We start from the raw sequence: 24,218 nt of genomic DNA on the forward strand, positions 1-24,218 counted from the left end.
TCCTGTTGTGTCGAAGCACATAGGGTGTATCTCAGGAGGGTGCTGCTCTAAGAGAAGCCACTTCTCTCTTTCTAGCCTCCTCTGCTGGCCCAGCCGGTACCCCTGCCACAGGTCCTGGCCCCACAGCCTGTGGGTGCTCTCCAGCCAGTGCCCCCGCACCTGCCGCCATACCTGGCTCCAACGTCCCAGGTGGTAGCCCCTGCTCAGCTGAAGCCCCTCCAGATGCCACCAGCGCCCCTGCAGCCGCTTGCTCAAGTCCCTCCACAGGTACCTCTCTGTCCGCTACCCTCAAGCCTCGCCTTCTCCCCCAGCCTGGTTGGCCATACTTTTTTCTTTTTCCTTTTTTGGCCTCCCCATGACATATGGAGTTCCTGGGCCAAGGATCAGAGCTGCAGTCTAAGCCATAGCTGTGGCAATGCCGAATCCTAACCCACTGTGCTGGACCAGGGGTCAAACCTGTGTCTCAGTGATCCCAAGATACTGCCAGTCCTGTTGCACCACAGCAGGAACTCCTGGTTGGCCATTCTTTGTCCCCAGGGCACATGGGTCCCTCAAGACAGAAACACTCCCTGGTGACAGGACAGCTGGACTGACGTGCCCTCCTGCCTTTGACTCTGACCTAGACACATCCAAGATGGGGAGAGGTTTAGGCCGGAGTCAGGCCAAAGAAGCCAGGTTGGAGCTGAGATCACCTAACTATAATCACTGTCCTCCATGGAGGAGCCAACTATGGCTCCTTGGTGGTCCAGGGGACAGCTGAGCAGCTTGCCAACCATGGAGGAGATTGGCCATTGAAGCTGGCACCTGACTTTGAAAGTGACTTCTGATGCCTGTCTTGGGGGAGCATCATGTGACCAGTATCACTTGATAGCATGTGGTTAATGCTTGGGTGCCGTTGCCCAGGCTAATGGTCACACGGGTTTCCAGTGACCCTCAATCACAGGAGGGCTAGGATGGGAAGTGCTGCTTCATGGGGAAGATGTGAGTGTTCTGTGGTTCACAGGCACCATCCAGAAGGTTCTTTAGTGTCAGCTGTTACCCCGCCTTTGCTCGTCCCTTGCATTAGAGTCACTTTCAGAGTCTAGTTAACCTACCACCTTGCTCCTGGGGGTCGTGGCATTTAGTTGCTCTTCAGATACAGAGAAATCAGTTTACATATTTTCGCTATCTTATAGTTGCACAAAGGCACGTATTATGTGATGCACACATGCCCGCCACCAGAATGGCTTTATTTTATTTAATTAATTAATTTATTTATTTATTTTGTCTTTTTGCCTTTTCTAGGGCCACTCCCGCGGCATATGGAGGTTCCCAGGCTAGGGGTCCAGTCGGAGCTGTAGCCACCAGCCTACACCAGAGCCACAGCAACGTGGGATCTGAGCCGCGTATGCAACCTATACCACAGCTCACGGCAATTCCAGATCCTTAACCCACTGAGCAAGGCCAGGGATTGAACCTGCAATCTCATGGTTCCTATTTGGATTCGTTAACCACTGAGCCACGATGGGAACTCCCAGAATGGCTTTATTTTAGAGCAAACTATCAGAGAAGCTGCTGAAGCGTTTGAAGGGCTAAATCCATGAGATGTCTCCAGGATGGAAAACCAGACATGGAAGTTTCCAGAGCTCCGATGTTGCACGATACCACTCTCTCCCAGTCCGTGTGGCTCTGGGGCATTCAGCCAGCAAGGAAGGGTGTGAAGACATGCTTTCCTTGAGAGAACCTGTGCAAGAATTTAGTCTTGGTGTGAATTTATAATAAATTGGGGGGAATTGGGCAAAATAATTTCAGATATTTGGAGCCAGTCTGGTAGCTCTGATCATCCTGGTCTTCCTGAAGGAAAAGAAGCCAAAGCTATGAAGTTGATGGTCACTGTTAGGACCCCTGCTGTCCCTGCAGTCACCCAGCAGTAACCTCAGAGTGGCCCAGCCTGGGTCCCGTTGTGGTGGTGCTGAAGAGGGACCCTCTCAAAGGTCATGTCTGCACTCCACACCCTTCTGAGGCCTCCTGCCTTTCCTTCTGTCCAACCATCATGTGCTTGGTTCTGTTTAAGTTGGGTTTGCATCTTGGTTCCCTTTGGCAGCAGCTACACAGGGGGCAGGTGCAGGGACTGTGGTGGGGACAGGGACTGTGGGTGATTTGGGCCCTCTCGCCTGGTATCAATGTGCTGTGGCCAGGCTGAATCCTGGTGGGGCTGACGCTCTTGTTCTCTTTCAGATGCCTCCGCTTCCGGTCGTCCCCCCCATCGCCCCCCTGGCCACTGTCGACAGCCTCCCTGCAGCCCTCCCTGACCTGCCGGCCACCACAGGGCCTGCTGTGCCTCCCCCGTCTCAGTATTTCTCCCCAGCTGTCATCTTGCCGAGCCTTCCACTCAATGCCGCCACTGCCCCACTGTCCGCATCACCGGCCCTGCCTCTGCAGGCAGTCAAGCTGCCCCACCCAGCTGGGCCACCACTGGCCGTGCCATGCCGGACCATCGTGCCAAACGTGGCGGCCACTGCCACCGCCATCCCTCTTCTGGCTGTGGCCCCACAAGGCGTGGCTGCCCTGTCCATCCACCCTGCTGTGGCTCAGCTCCCAGCTCAGCCCGTGTACCCAGCAGCCTTTCCACAGATGGTGCCCAGCGAGGTCCCACCTTCTCCCCTCCACACAGTGCAGACTGTGCGGGCTGCCCCCCAGCAGCCGGCAGCCCCCATGCTGTCACAACCCCACCAGCCACAGCCAAGTGTTGCCCGCCTTCCAGAGCAGACTGCTCCGGCTGCCAGTGCTGGGAGCCAGGTAACCCACCTGCTGGCCAGGGCCCACCATCCTCCAGGCGCTAGGAGACCCCTTAGCATGCAGGGTCGGGGGGGGCATCACAGACCACTGTCCCCTGGCTCTAGCCTCTCATCCAGCGTGGGGGTGCCTGCTGCCTCCTCTCATTTCCCAGCGTGTGTTAAGAGCCTTGAGAATTAGGGTCTCTAGAAACGCCACTGTTGGCTCCTTCTCCAGTGTCAGTAGTGGCTGCTTGTGGTGGGGTAGCCCTTGGTCATGCTGGGCATTGTGGCACCTGGGCGGGGTTGGAAGTCTTGGAGCAGCTGTATCAGCCTGGGGCTGCTGGGGAGGCTTATCCTGCATGTCTTGTTTCCTGTCAAAGTTGTGGGGGGCTGGTTCTTGTTGTGCCTCAGCAGATTAAGAATCCTGACTAGTATCCCTGAGGATGTGGGTTCGATCCCTGGCCTTGTTCAGTGAGTTAAGGATCTGGCGTTGCAGCAAGCTGCAGTGTAGGTCACAGACGAGGCTCAGATCCTGAGTTGCTATGGCTGTGGTGTAGGCAAGCAACTGCAGCTCCGATTTGACCCCTAGCCTGGGAACCTCCTTATGCCATAGGTGTGGCCCGAAAAAGACAAAAAAAAAAAAAAAAAAGTGAAGTAAAATGATACCCCCCATCTTAGTAGCCAGGGAATGAGGCAAATGGGGTTTTGAGGGGGTCTCTTGGTTCTGGACCAGGCAGTGCTTGGTGTACATGGGCTACTGCGTCTAAGGTGGTCATGGCAAACAGGATGACATCTCAGAGTCAGGTGGGGACCCTGGGTAGCTCATTGGTCTGACAATGAAGGGATACAGGGTGATGCCCCCTGCTGAATGGGTGGGCCCCCCTGTGGCTCTGCAAAGCTGCACAGCCTGTGCATGTTTTGGAACTCTAGGCCTGTTATCCAGCCTCATGTGAGGAGAGGAGCTAGCATGGGGCTCTCACCTTGGGGGCGGGTGGGGCTCTCATCTTGGGGTGTGGGGGTTTCATCTGGGGGGAGGCTCTCACTTGGGCATCCTTTCACCTAGGGAGCTTCTGACCTGGGAACCCTCCCACCTAGGGGCCTCCTTCCCTGGCTGCTCCCTGGCTCTAAGCCCCAACACCGACGTGCCTATGGGCATATCCTTTGCTTTTTTGAGTTCAGGCTGTTCCCCTTTGGATTTTGTACTGAAAATTCCTCCTGAAAATTGCTAGGTCCAGGGGTTCCCCTCACTCATCTTGTACTGAATCCATTCCAGTATAAGGTGAGGGGTCCAATGTATATCTCTTGGATATTTCTCCCTGATTTCTAGAAGGGATTTGTACTTGGAGAAGGAAGGGATGATTTTCGTTGACCAATATGATGGTGTTGGTTTGAGAACCAGTATGAGAAGGTATATTAATCCAGTGCCCTGACTGAGCAGGTACCTCCCTGGTCTGTTACTAGGAGTAGTACTGACTCCAGGGTCCATGTGGGGAGGCCTGGCGGTCTGTGGTGTCATGGCTGGGCCCCCACCTTATGCCTTCTGCTGGCCTGGCATGCTGTTGGCACTGGGTTGTTCGCTTAGCCAGTGGCTGGAGAAGGTGCTGTTTGCTTAGAGGTCACTGGTCAGTCCTGGTGGCCTCCTTATTGTCCAGCCAGCAGAGGGTCTGGAGTTCATTGATGAGCTCAGATGGCTGCCCAGAGGTTTCCCTGTGCTGAGGGCAGAGAGTCCCCTGAACGCTCCAGCTGGCGCGTCTGTCTAGGAGAGGAAGTTCCATGTCCAGGCTGTGGCTTTCGCATCTCACCCCACATACCATGTGGTTGGTTGTTTGCTGCCAGCAACAGGTCCTTTCCAATTCCAGCTTCCACCCTGATCCAGAGCCCTGTCAGTTCAGTGCCTTCCTTCTGCCTGTCTTTTAGCATTTGCCATGAGAGCTTTTAAAGAGGGAACAGTAGGAGCCAGGCTCAGCTCCTGAGTCACTCTATGGAAGGCTGAGGCCCATGGCCCCTCTTGCTCATGGCTGGGGTCGTCAGGATGCAGGCTCTGACCTGACAGGAGGCTGGTATGGAGTGGTGTCAGGGAGGTCCTGCAGGCTGGTGGCAGAGAGCCTGTGATTGGTGCTAAGTGGATGCTGCACTTAGAACTTCTCAGCCCAACATGGCTTGGGGTTCATAAATGAAGTGTGGTTTTAGGTTTGATTTTACACAGACAGGGACATGAGAGTGCCTGTTCTTGTCTGTTTCTGCTAAATCTGCCTACAGACAAGCTGTGACCCCAGGATTTGTCTGAGGGGTGTGGGTGGACACAGGGATGTCCACATTACCTGCTCACCCACCCACATGGTGGAAGCACCCACTTTGGTCCAGGACCCTCAGGGAAGGCGATGGCCCTGCACCCCACCTTGCATCCCTGTCCCCTGTGCCCCCAGATCCTGCTTGGCCACCCACCTCCATACGCCGTGGACATCACCACCCAGGTCCCCACGGTGCCCGCACCTGCTGCCGTTATCTCCCCACCTCTGCCAGAAGCGCTGCCGCCTGCTGCCCCCGAGCTCCTGCCTCAGCTCCCTGGCTCCCTGGCCCCCACAGTGGTGGCGCCTGCTCAGAGCTTGTCTGTCCAGACTACTGCGCTCCTGCCGCCTGCTAACTTGCCGTTGCCCAGCGGGCCTGGGGTCACTGGCCCCTGCCCAGCCGTTCAGCTGACGGTGGAGCCGGCCCCGGAGGTGTGTGACCCTCCCCTTGGGGGCCTGGCCCCCAGCCTGTCACCCTGATCCCTGACCCCACCGTCATGGCAGCCTTCCTGTATGGTGACCTTGGGTCTCAGCCCTAGAAGTCGGGGATGCCCTCGGGAGGGTGGAAGCATGTGCCAAGGGACAGCTGCGGATGCTACTCTTGCCTCCCTCTGCTGTCCTTGGGTGTATCACACTTTACTTAGACACATGCCCAGGTGGAGACCATGGTTTTTATACATGGATTTAGAGAGCTTTTCTTTGGAAATGATGGGAAGGCCTGTGACAATTCTTCCTGGGATGTGTTCTCCCACGTAGGGATTGGCAAAGGGGTTTAGCACATTTGGAAAGGAGGGCAGCTCCAGCTCTTGGGAATCTGCTTGGCTGCCAGCATTGAACAAGATAAAGCCCATCACTCCTGCCACTTGTGTGGTCTCACTGTAGTCAGAGGGAGCGGGTGGGGCAGGAGGCAGGGAGACAGCAGGCTGTGTGACTGTGTTGTGGGGTGTGAATGTGACCCAACCTCCTTTCCATGGTTTTATTTCAGGAGCAGGCCTCACAGGACAAGCAGCCCAGCCTCCCTCAGAGCTGTGAGAGGTAACAGCACACATGTGTCGGGGCTTCTAACAATGTCCCCCATTGCCATTCCTGACCTCAGGCCCTCAAGGAGCTCCTTGGGGGTCTCTCAGTGCTGATTCTCCCAGTTGAGTGCTGGGTCCTGGTGTTGGTCTGTGGTGCTGAGGACCTTCTAGAAGGGGGAGAGTCAGCGGCCTGGGGACCATGGGGAGGCTGGGAGGGCAGGGCAGAGTCCTGCCCACATCCCAGGTTGCCCAGTGCCCCAGTCATGAAGAATGTCGTGTTTGGGGAGGGAACTAGTTATGGGACGTGACAGTGGGTCCCACCCTTCTGGTGCACCAATGCCAAGCCTGGTGCAAGCTCCTCAAATCCTTGACGTGTTCCCATTGCTGTTGAGCAGATGGGGGGACTGAGGTCTTGGGGAATGGGGGTGGAGAGGGGATTGTATCTTAATCCTAACATTTACCTTGAGCCGGTTAAGCCTGATTCACAGGCCAGGAGCAAAGCGAACTGAGGTCCCGGGTCAGAAAGGCCATGTGTTTCTCACGATCCCAGCGGTACCCAGGACAGATGTCACTGGGGAGAAGGGACAGTGGGCTCAGGAGTCTCTCTGCTGGGCATGGCCAGATTTAGACCCTCTGGCTGACAGTAAAGTTTCTGGCTGTTTCCTAAAAAACCAACTTTCATATGCGAAGCAGGCTTATAGGCCCATCCCCTGGGTGCTTCAGTGTTCTTGGTTTTTGCGTAGCTACGGAGGTTCCGACGTCCCTTCTGGAAGAGAAATGAGTGACAGCTGTGAAGGTGCATTTGGTGGGGGGAAGCTGGAAGGCAAGGCTGCCCGGAAACATCACCGCAGGTCCACGCGTGCACGCTCCCGCCAGGAGCGAGCCAGCCGACCCCGGCTGACCATTCTGAATGTGAGTAGCCAGGCAGAACAGGCTGGCAAGACAGGGCTGGCTAGGCACAGTCTCTTGCCTGGTCTCACTGCCTGGGCATCCTGTAGGTGTGCAACACAGGTGACAAGATGGTGGAGTGTCAGCTGGAGACGCACAACCACAAGATGGTGACGTTCAAGTTCGACCTGGATGGGGATGCACCTGATGAGATCGCTACCTACATGGTAAGGCCTGGGAGCTCTTGTGGCTCAGCAGTAAAACCTGCCTAGCAACCACGAAGATGTGAGTGCAATCCTTGGCCTTGCTCAGTGGCTTAAGGATCCAGCGTTTCTGTGAGCTGTGGTGTAGGCCAGCAGCTACATTTCCAATTCGACCCCTAGCCTGGGAACTTCCATATGCCAAGGATGCAGCCCTAAAAAGCAAAAAAAGAGAGAGAGAGACAGAATACATGGTAAGGTGGGGTGTGCTGCCTGGTCAGAAGAGGCAATGACCCTGCCTTGGGACTGTGAAGCTGTCTCCTTTGTGTCCCTCAAGTGCATGCCTCCAAGCCCACTGAGGAGATATTGGATGCCAGTCTTCCCTATCCTCATGCCTCTGCCTGCTGTGGGCAGCACTGGCCCATCACCTGGAGGGCCTACTTCTCACACTGTGGCTTCTCTTGCTAAACCGTGCAGCTCCTACGGTGGGGACTGGGCCCCCTGACTGGGTCTCCCCTCTTGGGCTTAGTCCAAAGCAGAAATCAGGCAAAGCATTCAGTGAAGTCTCAGCTTGGCCACTGGCCTGAGGCACGTACCCACCGGCAGGTTGCTTGTTCTCTTATAGGTAGAGCACGACTTCATCCTGCAGGCCGAGCGGGAGACCTTCATCGAGCAGATGAAGGACGTCATGGACAAGGCAGAGGACATGCTCAGTGAGGACACGGATGGCGACCGTGGCTCCGACCCAGGGGTGAGCCCGCCGCACCTCGGCACCTGTGGCCTGGGCGCCAGGGAGGTGAGTCCTGGAAATGAGGTCCTGGGAGGTCTGGGTCTGACTCTCTCCCAGCTCCAGGCTCTATGAGCACAATGCCGTGATGTTGCCTGCTGGAGGAGCCTGCAGGTCAGGCAGTGTTGGGTGAGGTGGCCTGGAGCGTGAGTGCCTTCAGTCCAGCTGGAAAGGTCCGAGCTCCCAAGGCCCCTCCTGATTTGAGGCCATGTTGTGCTCTGAAGGAAGTTCTTATTCCATGCAGTCTTCTGAGTTCTGATCCTTTACCTCCTTCAGGAGAGTCGCCAATCCCAAGCAAATGCTCCTGTGTATCAGCAAAATGGTACGTCTCCCTTTAAGGCCATACCCACCAACCAGGTATGTGTTTGGAGGAGGCATTTCTGTCATTGTCCTTTGTCTGCCTTCCAGCAGGCATTTCATAAGAGCCCCCTACCCCCCGCCACTGAGCATATTGTAAGGGGTTTTGGCTATCACACTTGGGGGTTGCTGGAGTGTGTGGTGAGCATGCCCCCATCTGGGGACAGCTGCCCAGTCTGAGGAGCCATGTCTAGCCCACATATGGTGTGGTATTCCAGCCAGCATTACCCCTTCACTGATGCACATGGCTGTCCTGGGGACTAAGCTTGTGCTGGGGAGGGGGGGACTTGTGAGAGCCTCTGACTGCCAGTGAAATGAGGAACCCCTGAGCAGGCTGTACATCCTCCCCACTTGTGTAAGAAGAATTGCCCAAATCCCCTATGGCACGTCTTGTGCTGGTAGCAAAGGATCATGCCAGCCTTGGGAGAAACCTGCTCGCTCTCACTAGATGTTCTTGTCCTTCCCCTTAGTCCTGCACACTGGGAAGAGGTGGTTTATCATCTGTCCAGTGGCTGAGCACCCAACAACAGAGGCTCCTGAGTCTTCGCCCCCACTTCCTCTGAGCCAACCAAGCCAAGGTACGAGCAGCCAGAACCCTCTGATCATTTGGCATGACTCCTCCTATATATTACTCCACATCACCTCATGATCCTCAGCCTGGCTTTACATGTTTTGCCAGCATGTGCTGTTTGCCCAGCAGAGTGCCAGAGCCGTACCCTGAGCTATTGCTTGAAAGCCCGGGGCAGCCTGTGGTTTTGTTTTCTTGTCTTAGATTTCCTCCAAATGAGCCAAGTCAAGGCAGCACTCAGGCTTGGGCCTGCCACTTACCTTCACTGTGCAGGTGAGGTACATGAGCTGCACAGGCATGTGTTAAAGGGCTCTGTTGTCACTCTTTCTTACCAGTGTTGTTGTGGAAAAAGTCTCAGGGAAAATTTTGATATGAACAGGAATGAAAATACAACACTTTGAAATGTGTGGGATATAGCTAAGGAGATAATTAAAGGGAAATTTATAGTCCTAAATGATTAGAGGAAGAAAGAAGTCTCAAATCAATAACCCAAGCTTTCATCTTGAGAAACCAGGAAAACTAGAACAAAATCCAAAGCAAGCAATAGGAAGGAAATAAAATAAGAGCAGAAATAAATGAAATTTGAAATAAAAACCATAAAAAAGACAATGGAACAAAGAAGTGATTCTTTGGGGGAAAAAAATCAATAAAAGGATTAGCCTCTTGTAAGACTGACAAAGGAGAAGACGCAACATACTAGTATCAGGAATGAAACAGGAGACATCACTACAGCCCTGCGTAAAGGATAATAATCCTGGAATCACAGTCATGGAATACTGTGAACAAATCTACACACATAAATTTGACAACTTAGATGAAAGACACTAATTCTATGGAAGCTACAAACTATTAAAGCTCATCCATATGGAATAGATAATACTGAATACTCCTATATCTATTAATAGGAATGAATTTGCAGTGAAAAATCTCCCCACAGAACTTTCTAGATCCAAATAGTTTCACTGGTATATTCTACTAAACATTTTTTTAAAAAGGAAAAAACACCAATTCTTTGCAGTCTCTACACCATTTTCATCCAGAAAATGGAAACAGAAGGAACACTTCTCAAATCGTGTATGAAGCCAGCATTGCCCTCATAGCAAAACCACACAAAGGCAGGACCACCAAAGTGTGACAGACCCAAATCTTTCATGGATATAGAAGGAAAAAGTAAAATACTAAAAAGTCAGAGTTCCCATCGTGGCTCAGTGGAAACAAATCTGACTAGTATCCATGAGGACACAGGTTCGATCCCTGGTCTCACTCAGTGGGTTAAGGATCTGCCGTTGCCATGAGCTGTGGTGTAGGTCACAGATGCGGCTTGGATCCCGCATTGCTGTGGCTGTGGTGTAGGTCAGCAGCTGTAGCTCCGATTGGACCCCTACCCTGGGAACCACCACATGCTGTGGGGAAGCCCTAAAAAGCAAAAAAAAAAAAAAAAAAAAGTCAAATCCAGCAATATATAAAAGGAGCAATATACAATAACAAAACAGTATATCCTGGGAAAGCAATATTAAAAAATCAATTAATTCACTGTACTAATATCAATGGGAATTTCCCTTACAAAGAGAAAGATACATGATCATATCAGTTGATACAGAAAAAGTATTTGACAAAATACAACTATTCATGATAAAAATGCTCAGCAAACTAGGGACACAAGGAAACTTTCTCAACCTGACAAAGAGCATCTACAGAACACAGACAGCCAATATATTTAGTGATGAAAAGCCAAATATGTTTTCCCTGAGATTGGGATCAAGGCATAGATATCCACTCTCTCTGTTCCTATTCATCATCAAACTAGAAATCTCAGATTCCAGAAATCTCAGATTGCATGAAACAGAAAGAAAAGTGGACTTCTCATCATGGCTCGGTGGTTAACAAACCCTGACTAGGATCCATGAGGATGCAGGTTTGATCCCTGGCCTCACTCAGTGGGTTAAGGATCCGGCATTGCCGTGAGCTGTGGTGTAGGTCTCAGACGCAGCTTGGATCCCATGTTGCTGTGGCTATGGTGTAGGCTGGCAGCTGTAGCTCTGATTGGACCCCTAGCCTGACCTCCATATGCCACAGGGGCGGCTCTCAAAAAACAAAAGATGGAAAAAAAGAAAAGAAAGAAAAAAATAAAATGTATGTGGATTGAAAAGGAAGAAATAAAACTGTCTCTGCAGCTAATATCATTTTATATAGAAAAAAATCAAAATGGTTGTAAAGAACAAATAAGTCTCAGAACTAGTAAGTGAGTTTAGCAAGATTACAGAATATATAATCAACAAAAATAACCATATGTCTATAGGCTGACAGTGAACAATTAGAAACTAAAATTTGGACTATTCATAGAGCTCAAAAAAAGGATACATAGTTATAAATTTAACAAAAATATACAGAATCTGTATGGTGAAAACTCCAAAATATTGATGAAATGGATTAATTAATGATGGCCTAAATGGAGAAACATACTACATTTATCAGTTGGAAGACTTAACATAGTAAAAATATTGGCTCTCTAAAGTGATATATAGATTTAATAAAATACCAGTAAGAATTCAGACAGGATAATATAGTCAGATGTAGTCAGGCTGACTCTAAAATTTACATTGAAGTACAAAGGTAATTTAAATATCTAAAGCAGTTTTGAAAAAGGAGAATGAAGTTGGAGGAATCACAATAATAAGACTTCCTATAATATTACAGTAACCCAAACAGCATAGTATTGCCAAAGGGATTGACACAAAGATCAGTGGGAAAAAATACCCAGAAATATGGCCGCTTGAGTTTTTGACAAAGATACAAAAGGAATTCAATGAAGAAAGGATAGTCTTTGCAATAAATGTGTGTTGGGCTGACTGGTTGGTCATCCATATGCAATAATTGAATCTTGACCTATGCCTGACATACTATACCAAAAAATGAACTCAAAATTCATTGTATAGCCAAATAAAAAATGTAAAACCATATAACTTTCAGAAGAAAACATTGGCGGAAAACCTTTGTGATCTGTGCCAGGGAGTTCTTAGACCTAACACCAAAAGTATAACCCATAAAAAAAGAACATTGATAAATCAGACATCATAAAAATAAAACTATTCTGCTCTGTGAAAATCACTAGTAAGAAAATGAAAGGACAAGCTATAAACCGGGAAAAAATACTTGTAAATTACATATACAGCATAGTATTTGTTCCTGAAATATGTAAAGAACTCTCAAAACTCATCAGTAAGAAAACAAACAACTCAATGAAAAAATGGACAATGGACTTGAACAGACACTTTTCTGAAGAGAAAATAAGGATGGCAGTTAAGCACATTTTAAAAATTAATGTCATTGACTACCAGGGAAATGCAAATTAAAATGCAAATTAAAGCCCCAGTGAGGGATCACTACATACCTTGAGTGGCTAAACTAACAGTATGAAGTTTTTGGAGTGGCTATGGAGCAACTGGATCTCTCAAATATAAATTGTTAGTGGGAATGAAAATGGTACAGCTATTCTGGGAAACAATTTGACTTTTTTTTTTTTTCTTTGTCTTTTTAAGGCAACACCTGCTGCATTTGGAAGTTCCCAGGCTAGGGGTTGAATTGGAGCTGTAGCTGTCAGCCTACACCACAGCCACAGCAACGTGGGATCCTCAACCCACTGAGCAGGACCAGGGATCGAAACCATGTCCTCATGGATACTGATTGGGTTCGTTAACCACTAAGCCATGACAGGAACTCCTAATTTGACATTTAAAAAATAATAGCTATACTTAATATATGATACAGCAATTTCATTCAGTATTTACCATGGAGAAATGAAAGCTCCTGTTCACTAAATGCTTATGTATAAATGTAGCAGTTCAGATGCCTATTTGCCCAAACTGGAAACAACCCAAATATCCTAAAGTGGGTGAATGGACAAACAAATGGTGGTACTTCAGAAAAGAAACAAAATATTGACACTTGCAGCAACATGAACCCCAAAGGCATACTGAGTGAAAGAAGCCGTCTCAAAAGGCTATGTCCTGGGAGTTCCCTTCGTGTCACAGTGGTTAGCGAATCTGACTAGGAACCATGAGGTTGCGGGTTCGATCCCTGGTCTTGCTCAGTGGGTTAAGGATCTGGCATTGCTGTGAGCTATAGTGTAGTTTGCAGACGCGGCTCGAATCTGGCATTGCTGTGGCTCTGGCGTAGGCCGGCAGATGCAGCTTCGATTAGACTCCTAGCCTGGAACCTCCATGTGCCTTGGGGGTGGCCCTAGAAAAGGCAAGAAGACCAAAAAAAAAAAAAAAAAAAAAAAAAAAAAGTCTATGTCCTGTATAATCCATTTACAATGACAGTCTCAAAGAAACTGTAGATAGAGAACAGGATTATTGTTTGCCAGGAGTTAGAGGTAGGGGAAGAATGTATGAAGGGATGGCACAAGGAAGTTTTTTGGGAGTAGTTGAATTGTCATGTGCCTTAATTATGGTAGTAATTATATGAATGTAAGTATGCTGAAATTCCCAGAACTCTATACCTAAAGAAAAAGTCCATTTTACTGTATGATAATTTAGAAGTGAAGAAAAGTTTACACATGTTGAAAAAGAAACTTACAACCAGGCAGATAATGAGGCAAGATAGCATGAAAGGAAAGCAGCAGCAACAGACAATGAAAGAGACCCTCAGACTTCTATTTTAGGCCAAAATGGACAATAGACACTGGGTTTATTTTCCCTTAAGACAACTAAAAATCAGGAGTTCCCGTGGTGGCTTAGTGGTAATAAACCTGACTAGTACCCATGAGGATGTAAGTTTGATACCTGGCCTTGCTCAGTGAGTTAAGGATCCAGTGTTGCCATGAGCTGTGGTACAATTAACAGATGCAGCTCGGATCCCTGTTGCTGTGGCTGTGGTGTAGGCAGGCAGCTTCAGCTCTTATTCCACCCCTAGCCTGGGAACTTCCGTATGCTGCAGTGCAGCCCTAAAAAGACCAAACAACAACAACAACTATAAATGCATGCAAAATATATGAAACAATGTTTTTTAAGCCTTTGAACATAAGGCACTGAAGAATATTGATCCCTGTAAGACTGAAAAAATCCTGAGCTGACTGCAGAGAGAGTTTCCACACTACGGAGCAGGGAGCAAGGGACCCAAGTAGAGCTCTGCAAACTTCCCATGGTCAGGAGACTTACCTAAGAGTTTGAGAAAAAGCCCATGGGCCAGAGAGTTTGCCAGGTAGAGTTCTGGAGAGCAGGGAGTACCACAAAGAGGAAAAAAAAAGTCTGGAGATGGACAGATGATTCACCTTGATTAATTTGTACAGTACTGTATGTGAGGAAACTAGCTAGTGCCAGGAAATGAACCATCTCAAAGGATTAGAGAGAAAGATGCTAGAACTCATATGGGCCAGGGAATGTCTGCTCTCAGCAGTCAGCTGGAAAGTCTTATAACTGAAGGGACATTGGGTAGAGTTCTGAAAAGGGCCTTGCCTCAATCTTGGAGGAGAATAATTAGCCCTAGACTAAATGTGGTTCCTGTCCTGCCTAATGAATCTTAAGAGCTCAGTGGGTTAAGGATCCCACATTGCTGTGAGCTGTGGTGTAGGTCACAGACACTGCTCAGAACCCATGTTGCTGTGGTTGTAGTATAGGCTGGCAGCTTCAGCTCTTATTTGACCCCTAGCCTGGGAACTTCAATATGCTGCAGGTGTGGCCCTAAAAAGACAGAAAAAAAAAAACCCCAAAAAAACCCATCTGAAAAGATCAAGCCAGAGTAGCTTAAATGCATCCCATAACAAAGATTGTTATTATGAATACAAATTCATGTAGTACCCAAGAAGACAAACTTTACATTGCTGTCCAATCAGAATTACCAGGCAGAACAATATGAGAAAAATTCCACTTTCTAACCAACACATAGCTGACACAATTGTTAGAATTAGCAGACAAGCATGTCAATACAGTTATTCAACTATGTTACATATGTCCAAAAGCTATAGGAAAAGAATGTAATTTACCACTGGAAAAGAAACAATCTGTATGGTCATTTCAATAAGTTCAGGAAAGGAATTTGACAAATTTCAACAACTGTAAACATCCTCAGCAAGCTCAGTATGCACTGGTTGGGTTAAACTTGATAAGGTGTCTCTAGGACTTGTATAGTGAAAACTACAAGGGGAAGGGAATTGAACTCATAGGGCTCCTGGGGTCTTGTGCTGTTGGAAATTGAGCAAAATCAGGAATGTATATTGTTGTCTGTGGTATACCTTTGTGAGAGTTGTGAAATAGAAGATAACTTCCACCCTCATAGGGAGGAGTGGAATGGGGAAGAACTTTTTAAAAACGAAAGGCAAAGAAGGAGAGAAAAAGCAATATTGAACATGGTGAATTATATAGAAGGTCATTAATTAGTAAGATGGTAGTTTTAACCCCAATAGATGAATAATTAAGTGCAAATGAAATAAATCTCAAAGTTGTCAGATGTGAAAAAAAAGAGAGAACAAACCAATAACAAACTAAGACGTAAGACTGCAAAAAGTGAAGAGTGAAGAAATGGAAAAAGGGAATTTCCACTGTGACACAGTGGGTTAAGAATCCAGCCACAGTGGGTCACTGTGGAGGTGTGGGTTTGATCCCTGGCTTGGCACATTGGATTAAAGGATTTGGAATTGCCACAGCTGTGGCATGGTCACCCTTGTGGCTTGGATTCAGTCCCTGACCCAGGAACTTCTGTGTGCCACAGGTGTGGCCATTAAAATGAGAAAAGAAGAAATGAAGAACGATAAAGCATACAAACACTAACCTAAAGAAAGCTAGAGTAGATCTTTTTATATCAGACAAAATAGACTTTGAGGCACAAAACCAATGGTGAAAGATTCAGCTTGCTAGGAAAATCAAATAATTCTATATTTGCATGTCTTTAATAACACAGCCTCAAAATATATAAAGCAAAAATTAACAGAACTTGAAGTTCCCATTGTGGCTCAGTGGAAAGGAATCTGACTAGTAACCATGAGGAATCAGATTTGATCCCTGGCTTCACTCAGTAGGTTAAGGATCTGGCATTACTGTGAGCTGTGGTGTAGGTTGCAGATGCTGACTGGGATCTTGTTTTGCTTTGGCTATAGCGTAGGCCGGCAGCTGCAACTCTGATTGGACCCCTAGCCTGGGACCTTCCATATGCCGTGGGTGCAGCACTAAAAAGACAAAAAAAAAAAAAAATTAACAAAACTAAATGAAGAAATAGAGTAGTCTACATTATCATGGGAGTTTTAACCTTTAGAATGTGAAAACAAAAATCAATAAGGCTATAAAGGATTTCAACAGTAGAATGGGCAGTCCTGTTCTTTATATAAGACACCCAACAGCTGAGGAATGCATTTTTTTCAAGTCCTCATAAACTTTTAATATTAACCATATGCAGAACACAAAGCAAATCTCAAATTTAAAAGTATCAAAATCACTCACTGAATGTTCTGTCACTACAGCTGGGAGTAAGCTAGAATTCGAAAACAAGAAGATAGTTAAAAAGTCCCCACATGGGAGTTCTTGTTGTGGCTCAGCAGGTTAAGAGCCAATTAGTATCCATGAGGATATCAGTTTGATCCCTGGCCTTGCTCAATGGGTTAAGGGCCAGGTGTTGCCACAAGCTGCTGTGTAGTTCACAGGCATGGCTCAGATCCCATGTGGCTGTGGCTGTGGCATAGGCTGGCAGCTGCGGCTCCAATTCTACCCCTAGCCTGGGAACTTCCATATGCCACAGGTGCTACCCTAAAAAGGAAAAAGAGAAGAGTTTCCACATGTTGGAATCCTCATGGCTCAGCAGTTGAAGGATCTGGCCCTGTCACTTCTGTGACTTGGGTTGCCACTGTGGTGTGAATTTGATCGCTGGCTCAGGAACTTCTGAATGCTGAGGGTGTGGCCAGAAAAAAAAAAAAAAAGAAATGCATCTATAATATCTCATAAAGAAAAGAAATTATAATGGAAAATATTCTGTGTTATAATGATGTGAAAATCATGCAAATGAAAATATTACATATCAAAACTTGGGAAGTTCCTACTGTGGTGCAGTAGGCCAATGATCTGGCTTGTCTCTGTGGTATTGCCATTTTTACCCTGGGCCCGCACAGTGGGTTGAGGATTCAGCATTGCCACAGCTGTGGCTTAGGTCACAGATGCAGCTCAGATTCAACTCCTGGCCTGGGAGCCTCCATGTGCCACAGGTGCAGGAAAAAAAAATAGACAAAAAAAACTTGTGGGATGCAGCTAAATCCATATTTTGCAGAAACTTTGTGGCCTCAAATATACATATTAGAAAGGAATAAAAGCTAAAAATCAATGAAATAGATCCACTGTAAAAAGTTAGAGAAAACGGAATGCAAATAAAAGGAAGAAATAAAACATGTAAAAGCATGAATCAATGAAATATACAATAGTGTATCAAGAAAGCTTTAAGGTTGGGTTGGTTCTTTGTCATGGATAATAGAATTGTTAAGGCCCTGGTGAGATGGACTTCAGCCAAGAGAGAATGCACGGTCAGTATCAGGAATGAAAAAGAAGGACATTGCTCCTTTATGAAGAAAAAGATAAGAGAGGAGTTCCCATCATGGCTCAGCGGAAACAAATCTGACTAGTATCCATGAAGACACAGGTTCAATCCCTGGCCTCACTCAGTGGGTTAAGGAATTGGCATTGCTGTGAGCTGTGGTGTAGCTTGCAGAGGCAGCTCAGATGTGGCATTGCTGTAATTGTGGCATAGGCCAGCAGCTACAGCTCTGGTTCAACTCCTATCTGGAAACCTCCATATGCACCAGATGTGGCCCTAAAAAAAAAGACCAGAAAGAAAGAAAGAAAAAGATAAGAGTGTATTCTATATAACATCTTGCCAATAAATTTGAAAACTTCTATGTATGTTGTCCTGGAGAAATGTAACTTAACCCCACTTATATAGAAGAAACAGAAAAGCTGAAAAGTGCTATAAACATTAAAAAATTTTAATCAGTTAAAAACCTTCTCACATTTATGCTTTGTGGTGGCAGGATTACTGGAACAGCTCAGCATATAAACTTGCAGATTAGGTGCAGGCAGGAAAGAGAATTTTTTCTTTTCAGAAGGATTCAGGGGTTCTGGGCCTGACTCCATTATACAGAACTAGAATTAATATCTGTTACTAGAGCAATCATGTGGCCATGGGACTGGACTGCACAGACTGACTTGTGAGCAAGTTACATGCACATTCCTGGACTTGAAAGTAGGAACAGCTTTTCTCTAGAGGAAATTCAAAGTGGTGCCACACGAGGGAGGGGACAAATACTATGTAATCAAACCTGAAATGCTTTCATGATAGTGAGAAATGTGGACTCATTCAGATGTTGGAAAAGAGGTGATAATTGTTGAGAAAAAAGAAAAAAGACAAAAGGTTCACGAGGGGAATGGAGAACTCTGCCCAGATTTTAAAAGACCCTCAGAAAATAATGGGGAGGAGTGACACCAGCAAGATTGCAGAGTAGGAGATAACTGCATTCATCTTCCCATAAAAACAACAATTAGACATTGATCTATAAATGGAAACAGCTGTGGGATGGCTTAGGAGCCCAATTAAGAACATGTGGCAACAAAGTGAAGCAGTAATGGAGAATAACTGCACAGAGAAGACTGGGAGAGATCTGCTTAGATGAGATGTCAAGAGATGGCTAGCAACAAAGAAGGCTGAGGTGTCTGTATCAGCCACACAGCCTGTGTCAGCATGGTCCTCAGTTGCCTGCTCTGTGGAGGACCCCATTTGCTAAGGAACTCTACATACAGTCCCCATGGCATCTGTGGGCTCCCCCCCCACAGTTTTCCCAGTGGAAGACCCTATAGTGGTAGCGGCATGGACCTCTATTGCATACTCCAGAGAAGTCACTGGAAGCTTTCACCATCAAGATAACCAACAACCACATTGCCACAGAGCCCCCAGGGAGGGAAATGCTGCTGCTGCACCTTATCCATCACTCCCCTGGAAGGAGCTGCTATTGTGCTGCCACATGACCAGGATTGCCAGCTGCTTCCCTCAACCCTGTGCACATGCCAGACCCCAGAACCTTGGCTATTGCAGTTGCACCCGTGTTTCAGATCCCAGTTCCATGTTCATGCACCTGAGACACTGGAGCTACCACTGCTGTGGATAGTCAGCATCCTAGAACCTGTAGCCATCATCCCTCCATGAATGCCTGCACTCCAGACTTCTGCTTTGTGTCTGTGCCATGTGTACTTAGACATCAGACACCAGTGCTACCACTGCCAACTGGACCCAGTGCCAAGAGGTATGCTGTCAGCCACAAGATCCTCATGGCAGAAAAAGAGATCAGCAGATGCCCAGAAACATTCACCACTGAAGACCCCAACATTCCCCACAGCCATTGTGGCTACCTGCAGTTGAGGACTCCTGCCATCTTTACCTGCACTGACCCCAGCTGGTGGAGGTGCACTGAGACTACACTGCTGGGCCTGCTCTGTAACTGGAACCAACATGCCCCAACTATCCCATGCACCCACTGGCAGGTGAAAGTCTTCCCCACCAAAATCAGTTTATAAAGTCTAGAAGAGATGACTTCTCTGTCAGATGCAGAGATATCAACACAAGTTTATAAGAAACATGAAAAAGCAAGGAAACGTGACACTACCAAAAAGAGCACAGTAGTTTTCCAGGAGCTGACACCAAAGAATTGAAGATCTGTAAATTGTCATAGAATTCAAACTGACTGTTTTAAGGAAACTTGGTGAGCTGCAAAAGAACACATGTAGACAACTTAACGAAATCAGGAAAAAATACATGAACAAAGTAAGAATTCAGAGAAATAAAAATCCTAAGAAGAACCAAACAAATTCTGAAGCTGAAGAAATACCATGAATGGAATTTAAAAAAAAAAAAGGCAGTAGAGAGCGTCAATAGCAGATTTTATCAAACAGAAGATGGAATCTGTGAACTTGAAGACAGGTCATTTGAAATTACCAGTCATCAAAGAAAAAAGAAAGAATGGGAAAAAGTGAAGCAAGCCAGTGTAAATTATGAGGCACCATCAAGTAACTAATACCCCAGGAGAAGAGAGAGAAAGGACAGAAAACTTCCTTAAGAAATCCCCAAATCTGCAAAGAGTTGCCCATCCAGGTAAATGACTCTCCTAAGTTCCCTTATGGATTTAACCCAAAAAAGAGTTTACCAAGACACATTATATTAAAGCTATCAGCAACCAAAGACAAAGAGAATTTTGAAAGCAGCAGGAGGAAAATAAAACTCATTTTTTTAAAGAGAAGAAGCTTTAATCAGATTTCTCAGGAGAAACCTTGCAGTCCAAGAGAGAGTGGAATAATATATTCAAAGTGTTGGGAAAATAAAAAAACAAAAAAACTGATGACCAAGAATACTACTTTTACTGGCAAAGCTATCCTTCAGAAATGAAGAAGAAATAAAAACTCCCAAACAACAGTTGAGGGAGTTCATCACCCCTATACCTGCTTCATGTAATAGGAACACCCATGAAAGTATTAAATTCACTGGTAAGAGTATTATAGTCATTACAAGTATCATCATAATAGTTGTGTGTAAATCTCTTATCTCTAGTATAATGGTTAAAAGATAAAAGTATGAAAAATAACTATGATTACTGCAATTTTTAAATGATGCACAATATAAAAAGATATGTTGTGACATTAAAAACATTAAATATGTAGAGTTCCCATCATGGTGCAGTGGAAACAAATCTGACTAGGAACCATGAGGTTGTGGGTTCGATTCCTGGTCTTGCTCAGTGGGTTAAGGATCCGGCATTGCTGTGGCTGTGGTGTAGGCCAGCAGCTGTAGTTCCAATTAGACCTCTAGCTTGGGAACCTCCATATGCCAAGGGTGAGGCCCTAAAAAGAAAAAAAAAGGAGTTCCCGTCGTGGCGCAGTGGTTAACGAATCCGACTAGGAACCATGAGGTTGAGGGTTTGGTCCCTGCCCTTGCTCAGTAGGTTAACGATCCGGCGTTGCCGTGAGCTGTGGTGTAGGTTGCAGACGCGGCTCGGATCCCACGTTGCTGTGGCTCTGGCATAGGCCGGTGGCTAGAGCTCTGATTCAACCCCTAGCCTGGGAACCTCCATATGCCGCGGGAGCGGCCCAAGAAATAGCAACAACAACAACAACAACAACAATAAAAGACAAAAGACAAAAAGACAAAAAAAGAAAAGAAAAAACATTAAATGTGTGTGGTGAATCAGTAGCACATTGAAATAATCATACTCCACAATCATGTGGGATTTATTCCTGAGATGCAAGGATGGTTCAACATAAGCAGATCAATAAATGTGATACAGCACATAAACAAAATGAAAAACAAAAGGGTTAATATCTAAAATATGCAAGGAACTCACATAACTCACTAGCAAACCCCCAGATAATCCAATTTAAAATGGACAAAGAATCTGAATAGACATATTTCCAAAGAGACTTATGAATTACCAACAAGTATATGAAAAGGTGCTCAACCTCACTAATCCTCAAGGAAATGCAATTCAAAACCAAAATGAGATTTCCCTCATGCCTGTTAGGGTGGCCATCATCAAAAAGACAATAGATGACAAATGTTGGTGAGAATGTGGCAAAAGGGGTGATATAAATGTTGGAGGGAATGTAAATTGGTAAAGCCATTATGGAAAATAGTATGGAGGGTCCTCAGAAAATTAAACCTAGAACTACCATATATGTTCCAGCAGTCGACTTCTGGATATGTATCCAAAGGAACTGAAATCACTGTTTTGGAGAAATATCATACCCCTATGTTCATTACAGTACTATTCACAAGAACTAAGATACAGAAACAATTTAAATGTGACCAATTGAATGGGTAAAGAAAACATGGCAAATATACACAGTGAAATAACCAAAAAAAAGAAGGAAATCCTGCCATTTGTGACAATGTGGATGGATTGGAGGTCGTTATGCTAAATAAGTCAGGTCAAGCAAAGAAAGACCAGTGCTGTCTGATCTCAATTATATGTGGAATTTGGAGGGAAAAATACAGTTGAGCTCATAGAACCACTAAGTGAAATGGTGCTTACCAGAGGCATGAATTAAAGAAGTATGTGATTTTCTCAGTCCAGTCCGTGGGGGAAAGCATTTGAGAAAAGTCAACATCCAATAATGACTTTAAATAAATGAATTTTTTTTTTTTTTTTTTTTTTTTTTTTGCCTTTTCTTGGGCTGCTCCCGTGGCATATGGAGGTTCCCGGGCTAGGGGTCTAATCGGAGCTGTAGCTGCCGGCCTATGCCAGAGCCACAGCAACGTGGGATCCGAGCCGCGTCTGCAACCTACACCACAGCTCACGGCAACGCCGGATCGTTAACCCACTGAGCAAGGACAGGGACCGAACCTGCAACCTCATGGTTCCTAGTCGGATTCGTTAACCACTGCGCCACGACAGGAACTCCAATAAATGAATTTTTTTAATCTGACAAAGTATATCTATTTTAAAGACAGCAAATATTCTTTTTTTTTTTTTTGTCTTTTTAGGGCCACACCTGCAACATATGAAGTTCCCAGGATGGGGGTCAAATGGGCGCTGTAGCTGCCAGCCACAGCCACAGCCACAGTGATGCCAGATCCAAGCCACATCTGTGACCTATGCCATGGTTCACAGCAATGCCGGATCCTTAACCCACTGAGCGAGGCCAGGGATTGAAACCGCGTCCTCATGGATACTAGTTGGATTTGTTACTGCTGAGCCACGATGGGAGCTCCCTAAAAGCAGCAAATATTCTTAACGTTGATATATCGTATGCTTTCTTTTTGAGACAGAGAGCAATATAAGGATACTCATTATCACCACTTACTTTCGGTATCCTACTGGAGGTCCTAGATAGTGCAGTGTAGTGTAAGACACTGTAAAAGGGTTCCTGAAACCAGTTCCAACGTGGGTGTGTGTGTGTGCTTAGGCTCTTCCATACCAACGAGCAATTCTTGGATGCCAGCCAAGTGTCTGAGAATTCAACTCAATTCTGACACTTTCTCTCTGGAAATAGAATCAGATTCCATGGGTAAAGCACTCAGTCCCACAGGACCACTTTCCATTTCAGATGCCAGTCACAAGCCCAGGTTATTACATGTGCATCTGACCAACTGGCTACAAACTGGAGTTTCCAGTCGTACCTGTGAACTCAGGATGCCAATCACAAGTTTAGGTTGTTTCCTGTACTTCTGACTGGCTGGCTGGCTATAGATCAGAGGTTCCCACGATCTCTTCCTTGGGTTGGATTCATTTGCTAGAATGGCTCACAGAAACATATTCATCAGTTTGTCATAAAATGATATTAAAGTATATGAATCAACAAGCAGATAAGATAAGGCAAGGCATTGGCAAAGGGCACAAACTTCCATTTTCTCTCCAGGTGCACTACTCTCCTAATCTCTGTGTGTTCACCAGCCTGCAGGCTCTCTGAAGCCTGGCCTCTAGAGACTTTACGGAGGTTTCAGTACATGAGCATGATTAAATCATTAGCCCTTGGTGGTTAGTGCAACCTGCTGCCCCTCTTCCCTTCCCTGAAATCAAGAGGTGAGACTGAAAGTTCTACCCCTCTGTTCACATGGTCAGTTCTTTTGGCAACCAGCCACCACACTTGAATAGGATCCAAAGATCTTACCTGAAGCATTTTCAGGAACTAAGGTCAAGAGACCAAATATTATACCATTGCTCTTTTTGCTGAGGAGGTTCCAAAGGTTTTGGGGAGCTGTGAGCCAGAAGTGTGAATGAAGACCATGTATATATATGGTCATCTGAATGAGCAAATATACATTTTCCCTATAAATTACAATATTGCAGACATAAAGAAGGAAGAGAAGGTGAGAGGAAGGGAAAGGGGGGGAGAGGCAAGAGGGAGTAAGAAATAAAAAGAAGGAAGGAAAAGCAGTCAGTCTGAAGAAGCTTAGGCCCTGCTTTACACAGTGAAATATGAATTTCTGCACGTGGACCCAGCATCATCCTCTTTGGCACCTTCAAGGTGATTCCAATCTGTAGTCAAGTTTAAGAGCCTATGCCCTAGGGTTTCTCTGTGGCTTAGTGGGTTAAGGACCTGACATTGTTACTGCTGTGGCATGGGTTCAGTCCCTGGCCCGGGAACTTCCGCATACTGTAGGCTTGGCTAAAAAGAAAAAAAAAAAAAAAAGAAGAAATAGTGCCCTGAACACTTTTTGTAAATATCTAAGGAGGTGTTATGGTAAAGGCACAATAGCTTTATTTTTCATTTGAAGTAAATGCATTTCTCTCGAAACAAGGTTTTCCAAGCCAATTTTTGCTTGTTGGAGTTGGTACCAACTAAAGGTAGGCTTCCTTCTATTATCTCTTCCAATATTAACCACTCTTTTAAGTGGAAAC

The 24,218-nt window shown here is 46.2% G+C and overlaps 1 protein-coding gene across 48 annotated transcripts in view; it reads left to right on the forward strand.

Moving 5' to 3' along the window:
- The window catches only part of WNK2 (WNK lysine deficient protein kinase 2), a 126,252-nt gene that overhangs the window by 66,648 nt on the left and 35,386 nt on the right, over positions 1–24,218 (forward strand). For 36 of the 48 annotated variants that reach the window (XR_014841146.1, XM_085018336.1, XM_085018338.1 and 33 more), the window contains 9 exons: positions 76–267; positions 2,218–2,778; positions 5,183–5,476; positions 6,030–6,079; positions 6,807–6,975; positions 7,062–7,178; positions 7,777–7,947; positions 8,215–8,260; positions 8,766–8,873. Coding sequence is in view for 47 of the 48 variants with exons in the window: in XM_085018336.1 (XP_084874462.1) it covers positions 76–267; positions 2,218–2,778; positions 5,183–5,476; positions 6,030–6,079; positions 6,807–6,975; positions 7,062–7,178; positions 7,777–7,947; positions 8,215–8,260; positions 8,766–8,873 (1,708 nt within the window). In the remaining variant the exon portion in view is untranslated. The remainder of the gene's footprint in view (positions 1–75; positions 268–2,217; positions 2,779–5,182; positions 5,477–6,029; positions 6,080–6,806; positions 6,976–7,061; positions 7,179–7,776; positions 7,948–8,214; positions 8,261–8,765; positions 8,874–24,218) is intronic. The other 12 variants (XM_021088170.2, XM_085018329.1, XM_085018330.1 and 9 more) reach the window with 1 other exon arrangement.

This window comes from Sus scrofa, chromosome 3 (genome assembly GCF_054392235.1).
Source record: "Sus scrofa isolate SSC_HxYL_T2T_F1_AM1 chromosome 3, Sscrofa_HxYL_maternal_Yorkshire_Landrace_v2.0, whole genome shotgun sequence".
Classification (NCBI taxonomy): Eukaryota; Metazoa; Chordata; class Mammalia; order Artiodactyla; family Suidae; genus Sus; species Sus scrofa.